This window comes from Bos indicus x Bos taurus, chromosome 3, assembly GCF_003369695.1.
Source record: "Bos indicus x Bos taurus breed Angus x Brahman F1 hybrid chromosome 3, Bos_hybrid_MaternalHap_v2.0, whole genome shotgun sequence".
NCBI lineage: Eukaryota > Metazoa > Chordata > Mammalia > Artiodactyla > Bovidae > Bos > Bos indicus x Bos taurus.
Window position 1 is genome coordinate 34,168,655 of NC_040078.1, and position 18,602 is coordinate 34,187,256.

An 18,602-nucleotide genomic window follows, 5' to 3' on the forward strand; every position below is an offset into this window, starting at 1 on the left:
ACAGATGAACTTCCAGCTGGTCCAACTCCTTCTCATGTGTAATAGATATTAATACTACTGTGAACCCATTTCAGTTCTGTAATTTTTCTTGAGTAAATGGGTATTTTTGCTGCTTTCCTTATATGAAGAAGATGCTACTAACTGACCATCAAAAAGAACATGTTTTGAGCTCCTCCCCCAAACACTGATGGCTTGGAATAAGCCAGCTACAATGTTGTACTAGTTCTTGTGCCTTAATAGATAATTTGGAATGAGATTTTTTTTTTATGAAGTCAATCACTATAAAAGAAATGAATTCATGATCTTGGTTTCGCTGGCAATCAAAAGTGGATTAAATTCAGAAGTAGTTTTCATTAGACTTGGAAATATACTATGAATTTCCCCCATTAGAGCTGCCATTATATGACTGGTTGAGATTATTTAAAAAATCAATCTGTTGGAGCCTAAAAAATGGCCATGTGAAGTAGGTATCTTTACTTATAACATCATACTTAACAGATGAAGAATCTAAGGAGATGTGACCATAGACACAAAAAATTAAGCTCTTAGGACTTGAACACAGATTTTTCTGGTTTTAAATTATCAGCTCTTAATTTTTAAAGTGTCGGGTATGAGAAGCCTAGATACCTACTGAGTAAGAGGGAAACCTCAATGAGATTTGAGAATATACTGTCCACAACATGACTAATCCATATGTGAATAATGCATAATTGATTGTGTATTATTTTCATTAATATTTCTAGGAAATTTTACTCTATTAAAATTCTGATTATTTGAATACGCTGAATTCATATTAAATTCATACCTTTTCCCAGCAGAAAACGTGTCCTTATATACATTTGGAAACTGCAATGATGGGAAACATTTGGGAAAAAAGCTTTGCTTGAGACATACACACATAAAGAAAATAGGGAACTAAAGGTATATTGTCACCAGTGTTCTGGAGACAGTTCTAGTGATATATTAAATATTGCATAATCATGAGATTAGTTTCTCTCACATTCACTTCTTAAATCCTAATAGGAAATGCCATTGAAAAATCATCTCAACTAATATTTATTCAGATTTAGCAAATTTGAGTACTAAAAATATAGTAAGGTTTTAGGCATTGGAGATAGAGCTGTGGTGTAGGTATGGTCTGTGCTCCAGTGAAGCTTCTAGTAGGGAGAACTAGACAATAAATACCTATTTTAACTCAGTGTAGATGAATGCAGCAATGGACTAAACATGCTTTAGGGAAAGGTGAAGTTGTGTCTTGGAATCACGTATATTATGTAGGGAAGAAAAAAATACTAAGGAATAAAGTAGCTCTCAGCCTCAGCTTACACTGTACAGGTGAAACAAAAGTAATTCCCTTTGTAATCCCAATTACAGAGTTATTGGAAGAGATCGACTTCAGTTTTCTGCAGAATTTTAAAATTTCCTTTAAGGTTTTTTTGCGTCTGTTTAAATAGAAGAGACATAATCTTACTGACAAAAACAATGGTTATGTGATGTGTACCTGCTTTCAATTCATCTTTCTGGTTTAGGATTTATCTTGGAGAATAGTATGGTTTTAGTAATAGGATAAATTTACATATTTTAGTCTTGCAAGTAAGGTAAGATCTTAGCTGTGGTATTTCACAAAGGAGGTCTGACAGTGCAACTTTTATATTTAGTGCCTGTGTCATTAGATGAAAGTGAAATACTGAAATAATTCATTCACTCAAACACTGAGTGCCATATGCCAGGTACCGTGTCCCCAGCGGCTAGTACAGTTTGAAGAAGGCACCATACTCTGTAAGCATATAATGAAAACTGAAAGCAATATATTAAATAACTGCAACGATATAATGAGTTTAAATAGTGGGGTATTTAGTAATTTCTCCAGGAGATGGCACTGTTGAGTTGGCTTTTTTCTTTTCAGGCAGTAAGACAATAGACCTTTCATGTATTGGCCCAAACAAAGAAATATTCCTGTATAGCCTGTCTTCTCTCTCCAGCTAATCACATGCTACTGGAACTGACTGTCTTGTGATCTACTCCCCAGTTGGCATAGATTAAAAAATAATCTGTATTTTAAAAATCTGACACATTGTAGTTAATGGAAAAGAACAAATTGTTCACCAGTTTTCATGGAGCTTTATCTTGTCAGTTCAGTAGCTGAGAACTTGGAAGACTATTCCAGTGATTTTACCTTTCAAAATTATGTTTTCACTTGTCACACCTTACTATGGTTGTTCTGGCAAAATGTAAATTTGTAAACATTAAAGTAGTAAATTTTTGTTTGTAAATTAACATGACTAGAGGATTTTAATGTAACACTGGTTGGGGCACTGCACCATTCATTTTGCTCTACAATATCATTTGGGTTTACCTGCAGTAATTATTAAGAGTAATTTTTAGTGACTTTATTTGGGTGTAATGTTTTGTATATTTTGTGTCTGTTCCCTATTTTACAGAACAACTTCTGGCATTCTGAAGGGATGGAGTCAGTAAGGAGAAAATCCAGAACTGGTTTTACCTGCACTACATGTTCCAGAATAGTTACATGTGCAGTTTCTGCGATAAAGGCAACAGCTTAGGGATTTTATTTATTGGAGGCAGGATGCTAAATTAGGGGATATCATATATTGAAAATCAAACTTGTGCTGTGCACTCACTTCAGGGTTAAAGTACTTTGATAAAGATAAATGTGCATTTACGCAATAATGTCTAAAGTAGGCACTGGGCAATTATATTGCACCCTTTTACCTGCATTGCACCCTTTTACCTGCCCCAACATCTACTTTCTAACTCCAGGAAAACCAATAAGCAATTCCTGTTTTGGCCTAACTCCCTACCTAAATGGAAGATGAGTGAGAAGAGATTTCACCAGGCTTGCGTGAGTCACGGATGTCCTGATGTCTATGTGCCTCACAAGACTCAGCCCACACAATTCGCATTCACTTTTGTCAGCAAGGCGGCTGCTGCAGTAGACAATGGACGCTCCAAAGTGCGGGGGTTAAAAACCAGAAGCACCGGTTCATGAAGGAGCCCCCTTTTCCAGATAAGCGAGCTCAGGGATTCTCTGAGAAAATTTTCCAGGCGCTGCCGCAACCCAAAGGAATTTTAGGGGTGTCTCTGGGGGAGAAGAGGTGACCAACCCAGCCCCAACTTGAGGGTGCCAGGGAGAGTAGTGGGGGGTCGGGACGCCACGGAGCGGGGGGCATTCTTGTGAAGGAAGGAAGCTCCTCTTAACTCTGGAAGCCGGGCCTTGGAGACGCGGGGCGAGCGGGGGATGACCTCAACCGTCTCTGCCACGTTCCAGCCAATCAGTCCCGCATCTTGGCATCCGAATCCAGGACCCCCGAAGCCGGAGGCGACGCGAGCCAATGAGCAGTGGGCCGGGGAAGAAGGACAAGCGGCCAGCCTATGGGGGCGGAGAGGCCCGGCTCCGCGTATCCAAGGAGCGCCGGGCTCCGGCTCGGGGGTGTGGCGCGGCGCCTGCGGGGGTGGGCGGGAGCGCCCGGCTGCAGGTGTCCGAGGCGTAGGCATTCGGCGGCGATGGAGCGGCCCGGGGGAGCAGCGGACAGCCTCTCGCGCTGGCCCCACGGCCTCGGCCTTCTTCTCTTCCTCCTCCAGCTGCTGCCGCCGGCGACACTCGGCCAGGACCGGCTGGACGCGCCGCCGCCGCCCGCTGCGCCGCTGTCGCGCTGGTCCGGCCCCGTCGGGGTAAGCTGGGGGCTGCGCGCGGCCGCGCCCGGGGGCCCGGCTCCCCGCGGCGGCCGTTGGCGCCGCAGCGCGCCCGGCGAGGACGAAGACTGCGGCGGGGTCCAGGACTTCGTTAGCAGGCTGGCTAACAACACACACCAGGTGAGCGGGCGCCAGGTCCGGCCACCTCCCGGACTGCGAGGTACCGACCCTCGTACCCCCAGAGGCCCGCCCGCCAGGCCCGAGCAACCGGCCGCTCTTTCTCTGTCCGCGCGCCTCGCGTCCCCGAGGAAGAGACCCCGGCCGCGCGGCGCCCGCGCTCACCCGGCCGCGGCCCCGAAACTGCGGCTGCAGGAGGGCCGAGTCGGGCCGAGGGAACGACCCTCGGTTGTCGCGGCCCAGGAGGCGGCTGTGTTTCGTCACAGGGGAGGCCGGCTTAGACTTTCACAGCATTCTTTTTTTTTTTTTCTTCCTAAGTTGTCAAAATCTATCGAGCGTTGTTGTTTTCCGTCTGTATGAATAATTAGGATCGAGTAACGCTATCCCCCACGAGGAAGCTGCAGGAGTTAATTACCTTTTAAGTGGTTGGAGAAGTTGGGGCTGCGCAGAAGCAAAGGTGTGCCTTCGTGGGGTCAGTACTTCCAGGGTCGGTCGCTGGTGTTCAGAAGTACCAAAGCAATTATTAGGCTCCTATGTGTGTTTTAATAGCTAAAGGAACAAGGTTGTCTGTGGGATTACAGTGTGTGATCTGTCTTACGCCTTCAATTTGGTCTTCTGTCTTGGTATTGGACTCTAACCAGGATGTCTTGACACTGTTTTAACAATGGTTTTCGATGGTGAAGAAACACTGCAGAGATTCTCCTTTGAGCCAGGTCTTAGACGAAAACTTTAGAAATTGTGGCAGTTCTGTCTCTGGGGATAAGCATCTCAACCTTTGCACACTACTGGATTGACAGTAGTCAGTGTCCTGGCTACGTGCTCTAGTGCAACCTGGGCATCTTCCTCGTATTTTTTCTAGAACTAACGATTTATTTGTTGCATAATGTCTTTTCAGTTCAGTGCATTTTCTCCGTTATATCTCTTCCTCTTTCAGAGAGAGCCGCAGTGAGGGGACAGAGGTGAGTGGCTGACTGCACTTGTCTTTGTAGAACCACATTCTGTACCAGCCCAACTTCAGCCTCCCCTTGATCTTTCTTCCTCTGCTTGGACTAGTAATCTGTGCAGAATTCTTTGTTCTGGGGACCCAGGGCAATTTCAGCCAAAGCACAAGTAGTCTGGGAAAACTCTTGCTAAATGCAGTCCAAACAACAGCTGTAAAAAGGTGGCCAAGCTAATGCTGACCTGTGGGACAGGTTGGATGCACATAGGGCAGGATGAGAACTGGGAAGTCTTCCTGTTTGACAAGGAAAAGAAAAATGTTATAGACTTCCATCTCACAGTGGGGAGTGTAGAAAGGCTTTACAACACCAGCGCCTAATTTATAACGGGACCACTTCCTTCCTTGAGCCAGCCAGACACAACATTCTTACTCCAGACACAGCATTCTTACTCCATATTTGGCTTCTTCTCTTGCTGATTGACCTACCTTTAGGACCTGCTGCTGCTCCTGGATTTATTCTTTTCGTCAGTCTTCCCTGGTTGGTTTGAATTGGTATGTCATTTGTAATATATTGGTTTCTAAAGCAAGAGGTTGAAAAAAAAAAAAAACTGGCTCAGGAGGTGCTTAGGCCAGATCTATCAAGAGCAGATCTGAAATCTCATTCTTTGAGGTCTCTCTCTCTCTATATATATATATGTTTTTTTATTCCCCCTTTCTTTCATTTTATTTAGCTACTCTTCCCAGTGATGTTTTTAAAAAATTGCTTTTTAAGTCTTCTTTCAGTGACCTTCTTTAAGAGAACTATTTTTGCATTTCTTAATTGTCTACAGTTTCTTCAGAGATCCCATCTTTTTTATAGCATGTATATGTAAGTGGAGCCACTGTTAATAATAATCACCTTAGAAACAGTTGAATAAAGCAGTTCTTAGCAGTGCACCCACCTTAACCAAGAGTTGTTATGTAGTGGTTTCTTCTGCTTTGCAATTCTGTATTTTTAAAAGTCATAATGAATCATCCTGAAACTCTGTTGAAGAGATCCTGTTGTGAGAGCCTTTATAGACAGTGTGAAATAAATGTATCAGCATGACTGAACAACTTTCTAACTTTCTATTAGAAATATTGTATACTTTGTACAACTGGGAAAGTGCCATTTAGAATAGTTTTTCGTAAGATAACAGGGTTCAGTTCCTAAGAAGAATCAAAAGTTCCTGGTTCTCTTCTTACTTGTTATAGGGATAACCTGCTGTTCATGTCAAGCCTCCTTCATGTAATCGATGTAGGTGAATATCTTCCACTGTCCAAGATGTGTTAGATATTGGAGGTGCCAAGATACAAAGAGAGAGAATTCAAACTGGAGAACGAAAAGCCTCAAAGCTTTTAGCATATCTCCTAGACCTGTTCCTGTGGCCTGTTTAGCTTTGTGAGACTATGCTGGGGTTTAATCTTTAGAAAGCAAAGTAGAACTAAAGCATGAGAGTGCTTTTATATTCTTCAAGTTTTAGAAGACCTTGTGCTGTAATGACCTATATAGACTTGGTCTCTTCAGTCATGAAATCCAGCAACTAAGTGTGTGTGTGTATTTATAAATGCTTTTCTTCTTAGACTTAATAAATAACCTTCCTTTTGCCTTTAACCCTGAACTCTTTTCATGACACACTTTTAACTGATTCTTTCCTTTAAATGCTTAGAGTGTTCATGACATGTATAACCTTTGTGCAAGAGAGAAGTTGAACAAGCCTAGACGATTTTATTAATGTTGGTTGCTAAGTTGGATTGCTTCAAAACATTCCTTCTATAAGCACCCCTTTGAGGTTAGGCCTGAAACTGTGTCTTAAAGAAACAGATGAAATGCCTTGGCCAGAGTTATGGCGGTGGCTGACATAATTTCCTTACTTCTCATTCCTGAGTTCAGACCATTTGACAATTTCCTTAAAACCTTTAACACTTAGGATTAATAAAGCCAGGAACTGTGGTTCATTCTCTGTCCTTCTGTTCCTGTCATTAACTGTTTCTTTACATGTAACTTCACAACTTCTACCCCAACATCAAAGCGTCTGGTTTCTTAAATAAAACAGGCCCTGTGGTGAGGCCCTGTTGTATGGGGTGTCAGTTCTGAGAAGAATGTGTGTGTTTGTTTGCTGGTGCTGGCAGGACTCAGTCCAGGCTGACAGGACTGAATGTGCCTGTTGGAGGCTTTACGGAGTGACTGCTCATAGCCTGTTGCGGATCTTTGTCACACCCAGAAATCTGAAGGTCAGTGCCTTTAACTGCCCTGAAACTTTCTAACTGCCTCTTTTATTGCAGTACCCAGCCCTCTCCTTATACTGCCTTCCCCAGCACTCCCACCTTCAGCCTCTAGTTAATCTTCTCTTGAGCCCTGTTTCATCCATTCGTTTTGAGGTCAAGGAATAGGAATTCTCTAGGCTCTCCTTCCTGGTCCTGATTGAGCAGAATGAGCAAAATCCTGTTGAGGACTCTGCACCCATACAGTGTATCCATCGGACCTGTAACCCCTAGGAGATGTTCAAATGACGTCTGTGTCTGGGATTTCAGTTAGCAGTATCAGCCAAGTTGATGAAGTATACTTATCTGGGGAAGGGTTAGTTATCATCTGAGGTTTAGTTAAGGTGAGGGTAGAGAGCTAGCCACGTAGAATAAATGGCTCAAAGGGGATCAGATCAGATCAGTAGGGTAACAATTAGGTAAGTTCTCTGCTGACTCAAATATTTGGCTCTGCTCATAGTGATTTTTAATTAGAAAATTAAAAACACTGGTCAGTTTCTACTGGCAATTTTCTTTTTATAATGGTGATAATAATAGGCTCCTCATCCTGCTGTTTTGATCAGATATTTTGTGTTAGGTTCACAGAAGCGGTTAACAGCCTCTTTTGCACTCTATTGATTTCAAATCAACTCTTGCCAGTAAACGTTGGGTTCTCAGTGAGTGACTACAGAGACTGTGCCCCACAACTTTGCCCTAGTTGGCCCGTTACTCTCTTGTGATCCTCAAAGAAAGGGCAGTGCTTAATACTGAGTTGTAGAGATCAGATCAGGAGAGTCACATTTCCTCTTCCTCCTCCCTTCCTACTCCTCAAAGTTCTCTCCTCAGAAAGTAGACTGTGCCTTGAGATTGGAGAAATGAAGTACAGATGTTTTATACAATTAGAAGCTAAGTTAGACCAGAAGTTAAGGTAGACCAGATATCAAATTTGACATGTAACTAAAAATACAGCCTTTTTAGCAAAAGGTTGTGTGTCAGTGGCTCAAAAAATATTATAAAACAGATACTGCATTTGTAAATTTCTAAAATAAAAAAAAAAGTTTTTAAAAATTATCTCTTTATTTTTTTCTAACCAGTGTTTCTATTGTATCTTATACTCTTTTTTAAACACTTAGTGAAAAACTTGTTCTTCCCACTGTCTTTCTGGCCTCACTGATCTGTATGTAGGTGGTTCTGAGGAGTAATGGGGCTTGAGGAACAAATTGGTCAATTTCAGTCTGTTCTAGGCAGGTGTTTTTGGTGTTTTTTTTTTTCCTTCTGACACTGTAATGGTGACTATAGTCAAGGTTGGGTTAGTAGTATGTGGCTTTGAGCTAGCTGGCTTGGATGAATCTTCATGATAGACTCTTCATGCTTGTAGAGGCTGTTAGGTGAATGCTGGACATATGGAGGTGTTTTGCTTGTTTTTTCTTTCCTTTTTTTTAAGATTGGAGCTATTTTTCCTTCTCTGTTCTCAACCCCAGTCTCAGGAAACCATAGCAAAGACAGAATCTTCCATTCAGAGCCCGTGGTGTTTTGCTGAGAAAGTTTTCTATGAATGTAATTTATTTTCTGTTTTGCATTTCAATATCTGGCCCTCAACTTCTCATCTACAACATGAGAAGTTTTGGACTAGATTGAAAATGTTTAATAAGTTCTGTGATTCATATAGAAGAAGAGGAGGCCAGAGGTTGTGATCACAAATGTTTATTGGTTGATTCCAAGTTTAGAAGCAAATTATGGCTGTTCTGCTTCCCATTTGAACTTGAACATGGCCTGGATTTCACATCTGGGGTAATTTGTTACCACTTCCAGAGCTTGCTTCAATGAAATACGAGTGTTCTTAAAGATAATGGACGTATTTTTGTCCATATATTTATGAGAAATTTAACTCTTATTTGGGCAAAAATACTTTATTGTTCTTGTTGATTGGAAAAAGTCTAATGTTAATCAAAGCTACTAGCCTGGATAGTCCAAAAGAAAACCAAATAGATACCTAACAGTAAATTTGTTTTCCTTTTCCTTCCCTATAATACTCTACCAAAAATGAGGCTTTTTTTTTTCTTTTTGTTATGGCTGCTTGTGTGTTTGAAAATAGATGGTCAGCCTCCCATAAATATACTCAGCCCTGTGCTAGTTAGAAACTTAATGTGTGATTAATTGACTTGATTTAGATTTCTTCTTCATTGGAAGAAAATGTATGTTTTTTTCCTTCTAGGGCTTATGTATCTCTCATATTTGCTTTTGTTAAGAGTTTTGCTCTTTTTACCTGAATGTTCTAAAAAACTAAGTTCTAATGTTGTAGTTGAGCCTATTTGCAAATCTAATTCAACAGTAAGATCACCCTGAAGAGAAATTGAACTGGGAAGGAAATTTTTAACTGACTTTAGTACTTCTCAGATAATTCAGATCAAATGTTTATCTGGTACCTGCTCTTTGTCAAAGGGATTCCCGTCATAAGCATGTTATATACAAAATTCAAAAAAGAAATCTTAATACCTAGACTTCCCTCGTGGCTCAGACAGTAAAGAATCTGCCTGCAATGTGGGAGACCTGGGTTCAGTCCCTGAGTCGGGAAGATCCCCTGGAGGAGGGCATGGCAACCCATTCCAGTATTCTTGCCTGGAGAATGAATCCCCATGGACAGAGGAGCCTGGAAGGCTACAGTCCATGGGGTCACAAACAGTCAGACACGACTAAGTGACTAAGCACAATACTGGATTTGAATCCTGACTCTGCTGTTTCATAGTGTATTGTATGATTATAGATAATCACTTAACTTCTCTGACCTTTATAGTTTTGTTGTTGTTTGTTCGTTTTACTAGAGAGTCAGCTTTAGGATTATTTGGTGAGTCAAATGAGAAGTTTTATCAAAATGTTTGTTAAAAGTAAAGTATTGTGTAGGTATCCTTTTGGAGTTCTGGCCTGTGCAGAAGAAAAGTTAAACATTAAAAAAATCTGTATTGTTGTCATGTTAAGGATTTAGCTGTTCAGTGATGGTTTGCTGAGAGTCTGAAAGAATTTTAGAAGAAGTCATGATGACTGCAATGCAGTAGTCTGGAAAGGCCTCATGGATGAAGAGAGAATCAAGGTGTGGAGGAAATTCTTAGGGAGACCTGTAAAGGCTCGGAGATAGGAGGAAATTCTTAGGGAGACCTGTAAAGGCTTGGAGATAGGGAAGTCCACGATACGCTCAAGGGATGATCAGCAGAGACTTTCTTTTGGGAAGAAGTAGTTGATGAGTATGAATAAGGATTCCGGAAAAACCTAGTTAAAAAGATAGCTCATTGTAAGGGAAGGAAAGAAACAGGAAGTACAGGGAGGGAGTCTGCTAATGGTACTTACTGGGGAAAGTATTTGAACAGTTAGTGGTTGACAGAAGGCTGCTGCTGCTGCTGCTGCATCGCTTCAGTCGTGTCCGACTCTGTGCGACCCCAGAGACGGCAGCCCACCAGGCTCCCCCGTCCCTGGGATTCTCCAGGCAAGAACACTGGAGTGGGTTGCCATTTTCTTCTCCAATGCATGAAAGTGAAAAGTGAAAATGAAGTCGCTCAGTCGTGTCCGACTCTAGTGACCCAATGGACTGCAGCCTACCAGGCTCCTCCGTCCATGGGATTTTCTAGGCAAATCAGGAGGCTAGACAGGAGGCTAGAGCTAGATAAACCAGAGGTGGAAATGGAGAGCCAAGAAGAGTTATCCTTTTAGAGGTCGACCATTCTCTGTGGTCTTGGAAGAGTATGTCCAGCCTGGAACAGGACAGAGGGCAAGGCGGACCATCTTTTGTCCTTGAAGTGCTCAAGGTTTCAAGGAACACTTCAGGACTCCTGGACCTTACTGAAGGGGGAAGTGAGCCCAGGGATGAGAAGTTCAGGAGCTAGAAGACAATGAAGCCTGTGAATGGATTTTTCTGAACATCTGTCAACAAGGATAAAATTGAACTCTTGCTGATAATGTGCTTAACAGTTTGAATCATAGATTGTTAGGCTGATTAGCTGGTCAGTTCTCTTACCAATGAGGCTAAATAACTTGCTTACAGGCCAAGAGCTGGTGTAGAACATGTATGTCCTGTGGCGCTGCATTTGGAAGGTTGCATAGAGATATTTTAAGTCAATTCATTTGCTTTAAAGGTAAGGCAAGATTATAGACTCTGGCTGTAAGTCATGTAGTTATGAATTCCTCGCTGCTCCTTAAGGTCATAGTTCCCTTAACAGAGCTCAATTAGCCTTTCTAAGCCTCAACTCCCCATCATGTAAAATGGGAGTATTATCATAAGACTTTGAAGAGAAAACATTTTGAAAACCTTGAATCCTACCATGTATGTAGGATTTATGTAATTTCTTAGTAATCCTGTTGATCTGTTTCTGTGTCCATAGAGCCCAATCGTCAGCCAAATGATGCTGGTAAATACCAGCTCCCGAGGAACATGTGCATAAAAGGAGACAGATGCGGCATAAATGTATTTGGTTTCATTACTTGGCAGGGTTGAGTGACAGCCTTGGGCGGGGGTGGCAAGAATGAGAGTGAGTCAAGATTGGCAGAAGTGTAAGAAGCATATGTGTTCTTTTTTTTTTAAGCTTCATGATTACAGCAAAATTTAACTTGTTAATATGAGTGATACTAACAAGTAATATTAATTTGAGTCCACTCCAGTGTTCTTGCCTGAAGAATCCCAGGGACGGGGGAGCCTGGTGGGCCACCGTCCATGGGGTCACACAGAGTTGGACACGACTGAAGTGACTTAGCAGCAGCAGCAGCAGGTGGTGATTAGGAAGGAATGTGATCTCAGGTTAGACCTGGATTCAAAGTTTAGTGGTGACCAGGGAGAGATGAATCTTAATGAACCTTAGTTTTTTCATCTATAAAATGGATATACTAATACCTACCTCCTTAAGGTCCTTGTGAAGATTAAATACCTACCTCTTAAGATTCTTGTGAAGATTAATTAGGGTTTGGTGTGTATTCATCCTTTATTAAAGGTATTTTATGATGATTATCTTCACACAGCTTCTAATGGATTACTAGTTAGATGCTCAGATATTTGTGTATGCACTTAAAATTTTTTTTCATAGCTGAAATATTCCAGGAGAATGAGTATGGTTACTCACAAGAACCAAATCTGGATTAAGGAGTACATTCTACTTATGTTCTTGGACTTGGAGTTTAAAAAAAACTGGGTCTGATAAGGTAAAGACTGTCTATCCAAAGTGTCTGTTTTTTTAATTTTATTTATTTTTAATTGGAGGATAATTGCTTTACAGTGTTGTGTTGGCTTCTGCCATACACCAGCATGAATCAGCCATAGGTGTAAAACTGCATAATAAACCTAAAGCTTGGGGCTTCCCTGGTGGCTCAGTGGTGAAAAATCTGCCTGCCTGCCAATGCAGGAAACATGGGTTCAATCTCTGGTCCAGAAAGAGCCCACATGCCTCAGAGCAGCTAAGTCCATGTGCCTCAACCATTGAACCTGTCCCCTAGAGCCTGGGAGCCACACCTGCTGAGCCCAGGTCTCACAGTTACTGAAGCCCGCGTGTCCTAGAGCCTGTGCCCCGCAATAAGAGAAGCCACATATTGAAAAGCCCTTGCACCACAACCAGAGTAGTCCCTGCTCTCCACAACTAGAGAAAGCCCATACAGCAACGAAGACCCAGCACAACAAAAATAAATGTGTATAAAACCTAAAGCTTAGTGAAGGAGAAGAAAAATATCACTGAACGATTTTTTATTACATGCGTATCTCTTTAAAGTAGCATTGCACCACTTCCTGGCCTACATTAACTCTCCGCTCTGGTTGAAGTTGCGTCCTCACCAGTCGCTGTAGCTTGCCGTGTGCTCCGTTGCTTCTTGTCTTTGTTCTCATGGCATTCCTCCTGTCTGCCTTTCTAGCTCTGCTTGGTGTTTTCTGTTCTCTCCTATGGCACTTAACAGCACTATGTAATCGAGCACTTTACTGTAGCATTCAATTTTGTATTTACTTTCATTTATCCCATTGGTATTCTCCAGATTATAGACTTCTTAAAGATAGTACAAGTATGCCCCTTAACTTCACCCTTTGCCTCACACAGTGCTAGAGAAAGAGTAGTCAGCAAATGCTCAGTCTGGACTCAGCAAACACTTGCATTCTTGCTCTGCCCCTTGTCAGGTGTGTAGCTTTGAGCAAATTACTTAGCCTCTCTGAACTTCCTTCATCTATAAAGTAGCAGTGATGCTTTATGTATCATGAGTGCTCAATAAGGGTCAATATTATTATTATTCTTTAATTCAGCCATTTTTTATTGAGCACCTACCACATGTTAGGCCTTGTACTGGGTCCTGGGAACTGATAGAGAGCACAACAGACAAGATCCCTGCCTTTATGGACCAGTAGACAAAATAGACATTAAACAAATATGTAGTTATAAATACAGTAAGTACCAAGAAGGAAAAAAGCAACTGATAGAGCTCCTGAGAAATTATTTAAGCTGGTGCTTAAAGATGAATAGAATTTTTCCTGTAGGAGTGTCCCAGGCAGAGAGAACAACATGCTCACAGATGTGGGGCTAAAAAGAGCATAATGCCTCCAAAAATCTGGAGGAAGGCCCGTGTGGTTGTTGCAGAGAGAGTCAGGGGCTGGCCTCCACACCCTGTCGGGAGCCATGAGCTTTTATGGTTCAGTTAGCTGGCAACTGGTGAAGACCCTTTCATCACTTTCTTTTCTTTGAAATGAGACTAAGATGTAAAAATTAAATCCTAAGAGTTTTGAAATTTAACTGATTTATTAGGCATGAATAGAAATGAATTATCCCATGAAAATGGATTTTTCAATAACTGTGCCTACCCTTTTAAGTGCCAAAGTTTTTGTTGTTTGTTTTTTAATGAATATCTTTCTAAAATACTTCTCTGCTTCCTTAGTCAACAGTATGATCTTGGATCATTAAGGAGATTAAATTATGCTGTACCACGACTCACATTATTTTAACGTGGTGTGGCACTAATACCCTCAAGGTCCGCTGAGATTTGCAGGGCTATTTTCACCCATTTCGAATGGCCCAGATTTATAAGCTTAGTGAAATAAATGGTCTGCCTTGGTGAAGTTTACTCTTTTTTTCCTATAAAAATGATGGTCCCCTTTCAAGATCCTGTTCCTTCTTACTGTTGTTCCTGTCTCTAGAAACACTGTCCCCTAAATTTAACTTCTATAAACTAAAAAATTTTACTTAGCTTAATTTTACTTCTGTAAGATGCTTCTGTAAACTAAGAAAACAGGTTACTAATTTTAGACAGTGTAACAGGTTTAGCAAGCTGATTTGGCGTGATGGTCTGCAGGCTTCTCTTAGTGGTCAAGTCTGTAGGTTTTTACTGCATGGACAGTGGCGTCAGAGGTCTCTCTCCCTTGGTTCCTTTCAGTGGGTGCCCAGGTTGTTGAGTTTTCTAGATACGGGATTATTGTTGCCCTTTCTTGTTGACACTAGACTATTGTGGAGCAAGGAGCTGATTTTTTTTTTCCCAAACGAAGACAGAGCAGTGGAAAAGCAAACTGAGTTGTGAAATTATCGATGAGTCATAGAATATTAAAGCTTACAAGAATTAGAAATGTTGTTGTTCCAGCTTCGTCACCTTGGTGGTGAAGTGAGGTTGCACTGCTCAGATTCACAGAGCTATTGGCAGAGGCAGAAATAAAATTCAGTTGACCAGGTATTAAGCCAGTGCTCTCTCTGTATCATCCAGCCTCACAGGAAACTGAATAATTGAATAGATTTGCAAGCTTATATGCTGTTTTATGTTCAGCCCTTTTATTTCTAAGGATAGTCTCCAGGAGAACTGGAACGTTTGTGATCTTATTTTTGGCTCATGTTGTGTGATCCTAGCAGTGCCTTATTTAATAGAACTGTATTCTGTTAAGGTTTTCTTCCTGCCTGCAGGAGCTTTGCCCAGTTTGTCCCAGACCTCTCTTATACATCACTATGTCCTGTCTGTCCCTGTGTTTCCTGGTTGGGTTTGGAAGCCCGAACCTTCAACTCTCAGCCTTTATGGAGTCACCAGTGCCTTGTTACTTCATTTGACTCTCATTATTCCAGTGAGTGAAGGAGCATAATATAGTTTTATTCCTGAGGAAATATAATAGATTCCCAAGAGAGAAAATGATTTGTGCCTGCTTTCCCAACCAGCTAGTTACTAGACCAGGTTTTAACACTCTTTTGTTTTCAGTGACAGGTTGTCTTCTGTAGGTTGAATATCTTGCGTGTTCAGTCTTCATTTTTAGACTTCTGTTAAGTGTGTTCACAGAGTACAAACTTCACGAGCACAGAGTGTGTGTTATCACTGCTGTGTCCCCAGTGCCCGAAAAAGGGTCTGGCACATGGTAGGCAAGCAGATTTTTTGTGGAAAGAAGGCATGTGTGTGAAGGGTGACATCATTCACTCCCTGTTTATTTGCCAGAGAAGCTGTTCCTGATGGCCCGTCGGGTCATCTGCAAGTGGCTTTTAAACTGGGTCCCCCCATGTGAAACTGACCCAGGCTCAGTTGTGTTGTTGTGAGTTCTTTGAGTATTTTACTTTCAATTGGGTGTATAACTGAAGATAGACAAAGATTTCTCATTACCAAGTTTTTTTTTTCCAAGCTACAGTGACTCTTGGGACCAACTGTGAGTTCTCCTAGCCATAGCAACAGTAATTTAATTAGGCTTCTAGTTTAATTAGATGTGAAGACAAAGTTATTTCTGTGAAGAATGTTGTGTTTTGTGGCCTTTATTTTTTTCCAGATGAAACTGAAAAAAAATTTTTTTTTTAATTTTAGTTAGTCATGTCCGACTCTTTGCGACCCCATGGACTGTAGCCCGCCAGGCTCCTCTGTCCATGGGGATTCTTCAGGCAAGAATACTGGAGTGGGTTGCTGTGCCCTCCTCCAGGGGATCTTCCCAACCCAGGGATTGAACCCAGGTCTCCTGCATTGCAGGCAGATTCTTTACCACTGAGCCACCAGGGAAGACCAAGATGGAACTAGGGATGAGCCAGATGAGCGTAGAAATGGACATTTGTGTTCATTCATGGTCTCTTAAATGTGTGAACCTCAAGCTTTTAAATGGTGGGCATTAAATGTGTGTATGAGTCTTGCATTATCCAATGTCAAGGTGAATGTATTTCAGAAAGCTGTCACCGACTTTCTGACCTAATGAGTCCCTGGAAGCCCACTTGGTTGTAAACACCCATCAGTGACTCCCTCTACCCAGAGCTCCCCTGCTGGGGTCAGTTACGGCTGTCAGCACCACCCGGGACACTGACCATCACGGTCCCTACAGCAGATGATGCGGTGGGGAGCAAGCCAGCCACTCCGCAGAAACTGGGAGGAAGAAACATCACCATAAGTTCTGCCAACAAAAGGTGCTTTCTGTTAGTATTTAGAAGAAGTTGCTTTTAACCATAAACATAAACACACAATTTTACCTGCTATTCTGTAAATCTGCTTTTTACTCAACATGTTTTGAACCTTTCAAAGTCAGTAAACACCTGAACATTTTCAGTGACACCTGGTATATATTGTTTTATTGCCTGAGATAACTTACTTAACAGAGCGTCAGTTCTTCATCTAGAATATACAGATATAGTAATATGGGGTTGTTACGTGGATTAAATGATAATGTGTGTAAGGCTTGAACACAGTAGATGGCCTGCAGGATGTAGTGAACATGCAGGTGTGTAACGTCCTCTCTGAAGATGTGTAATTATCCCCTGGTGATAAATTCCTCAGTGGGATTGCTTGAGTCATGTGGTTGGGACATTTTCAGTTGATTCACGTCACCAAATAGCTCTCCAGAAAAGTTAACAGCGGTTTATATACTCCACTCCCACCCACGGTGCACACAGGCGCTCTGGTCTCCACTTCTCCCTGGATGCCTGTTGTCAAGCTTTTCCAAAAGGTGGAAAATGTTATCACATTCTTTTTCTCTGATTACTAGTGAGATTGAATAACTTTTCAAACGTTATTGGTCATTTCTGTGTCCGTTTGTGAATTGCTTGTTTGTGTCTTTTACCTATTTTCTTTTGAGACCTTTGTCTTTCTCTTATTGACCTGAACACTTTGTATATTAACCCTTTGTTGTGTTGCAGATAGTTTTTCCAGTTTTGTTCCAACTTTATGTTCAATATTTTGCTATTAATTTTTATATAGTCAAAGTAATTGATATATTAAGGGTTCTGGCTTTTGTGTCATTTTTGAAATGGCCTTCTCGTTCTAAGTTTGTAAAAATATTCACTCATACTTCTAGGATTTTTGTGGCTTAACTTTTTGTGTTTCAATCTTTGGTCTATGTGGAATTTAGTTTGGAGTGGGGAGGGGTTGTAGGAAGGAAGTTAGGAATCCAGTTTTTTTTTTTTTTTTCCAAATAGCTAGCTTTACCAACTGTCTTTTACCAATGATTTGAAATGCCTGCTTTATCATACATTAAAAGAAACTTTGTCTAGTCTTGACCTTTGTTTTGTTCTATTGCTCTGTCTTGTCTATTCCTGTGCCAGTAACTGTGCTATGAGATTAATAAATCTCTCACTGGATGTGGCCAAGTTTCATGCTCATCTGCTCCTGATTGGATCAAGCTGACATTTTACATAAGTAGTCTTAAATTTCTTGGTTTCTGAGCTTTCTATGATAGGGTATGATTATGTAATCTGAACTACTGTATTTACTCTGTGGTCCCTCTGGATGCTGGTTTTGGATCGCTAATCACACAAACAGCATGTTTACGTGGTTTCCCTTAACTCTGACTTGCTTCTAGAACCTACATTTGGCTGGCTGTTTAGCAATATGTAGTGGCCAGATCGTGTTGTCTTTCTGCTAAATAAGCTCCCTCTTAGGCATACTACACTGGGGCAGCGCAACTATTGTTTATCAGAAACGAAACAGGCTCAACTCTGCCACCTTTTCCATTTCAGTTGTCATGTATGCAGCTAATAAATAACATCTTTTTTTGTAACAGCGCTTGAGGTAGATCCTCTCCCTCCTGTTGGCTGGACTCCTCAACTCCTGAATGTTGTTGTGTATTTATTATTTTCATATTGTAGGATGTTCATTGGAAATACTGTGTCGGAGGTTTGGGGTTTTCTGTTCCTAAAGGGCTTATTCTGCCTTGTGGTTCTTGCTATCCACAGAACTTTGTCCTCTGCTCTTATTTCTCTTATTCATCTTACTTTGCCTTGATTAGAGCAGTTGAACCATAACTTATTAGTTGGTTATGTTCTGCTGTATATACCGCTGGAAACCTTCCTTGTGTGAGTAAGTGATCCTGTGGCGGCGTGTCAGTTTTCTTTGGGTGTTTCAAGAAGTGATTTTCTTTTCACACACATTTCCTTTTCTCTGTTTTCATGATCCTTTCATTCCCACCATAACTGTGTTTATCCTGATCTTGAAGTTCTTATTTAACAAGTACTTGATATACTGTATTCTCAGCACTTTACTAGTTGGTGAAATCAATATGTTTTATAATATGTTTTAACAGTGTTACCCTTTGAATTTTTTCAAAATACTTGCCTATATCTTCGTGTTTGTTCTGCCTGCACAACCCCCTCTGCCATATCCACTATTATTTATATCTGTTCCCACCTCC

The 18,602-nt window shown here is 41.3% G+C and overlaps 1 protein-coding gene across 4 annotated transcripts in view; it reads left to right on the forward strand.

Moving 5' to 3' along the window:
• The first annotated feature begins 3,483 nt into the window (after nucleotides 1-3,483).
• Nucleotides 3,484-18,602, forward strand: part of SORT1 (sortilin 1) — a 67,452-nt gene continuing 52,333 nt past the window's right edge. For 2 of the 4 annotated variants that reach the window (XM_027536284.1, XM_027536285.1), the window contains exon 1: nucleotides 3,484-3,834. In XM_027536284.1, coding sequence (XP_027392085.1) covers nucleotides 3,526-3,834 — 309 coding nt within the window. In that variant the 5' untranslated portion in view covers nucleotides 3,484-3,525. The remainder of the gene's footprint in view (nucleotides 3,835-18,602) is intronic. The other 2 variants (XM_027536286.1, XM_027536287.1) reach the window with 1 other exon arrangement.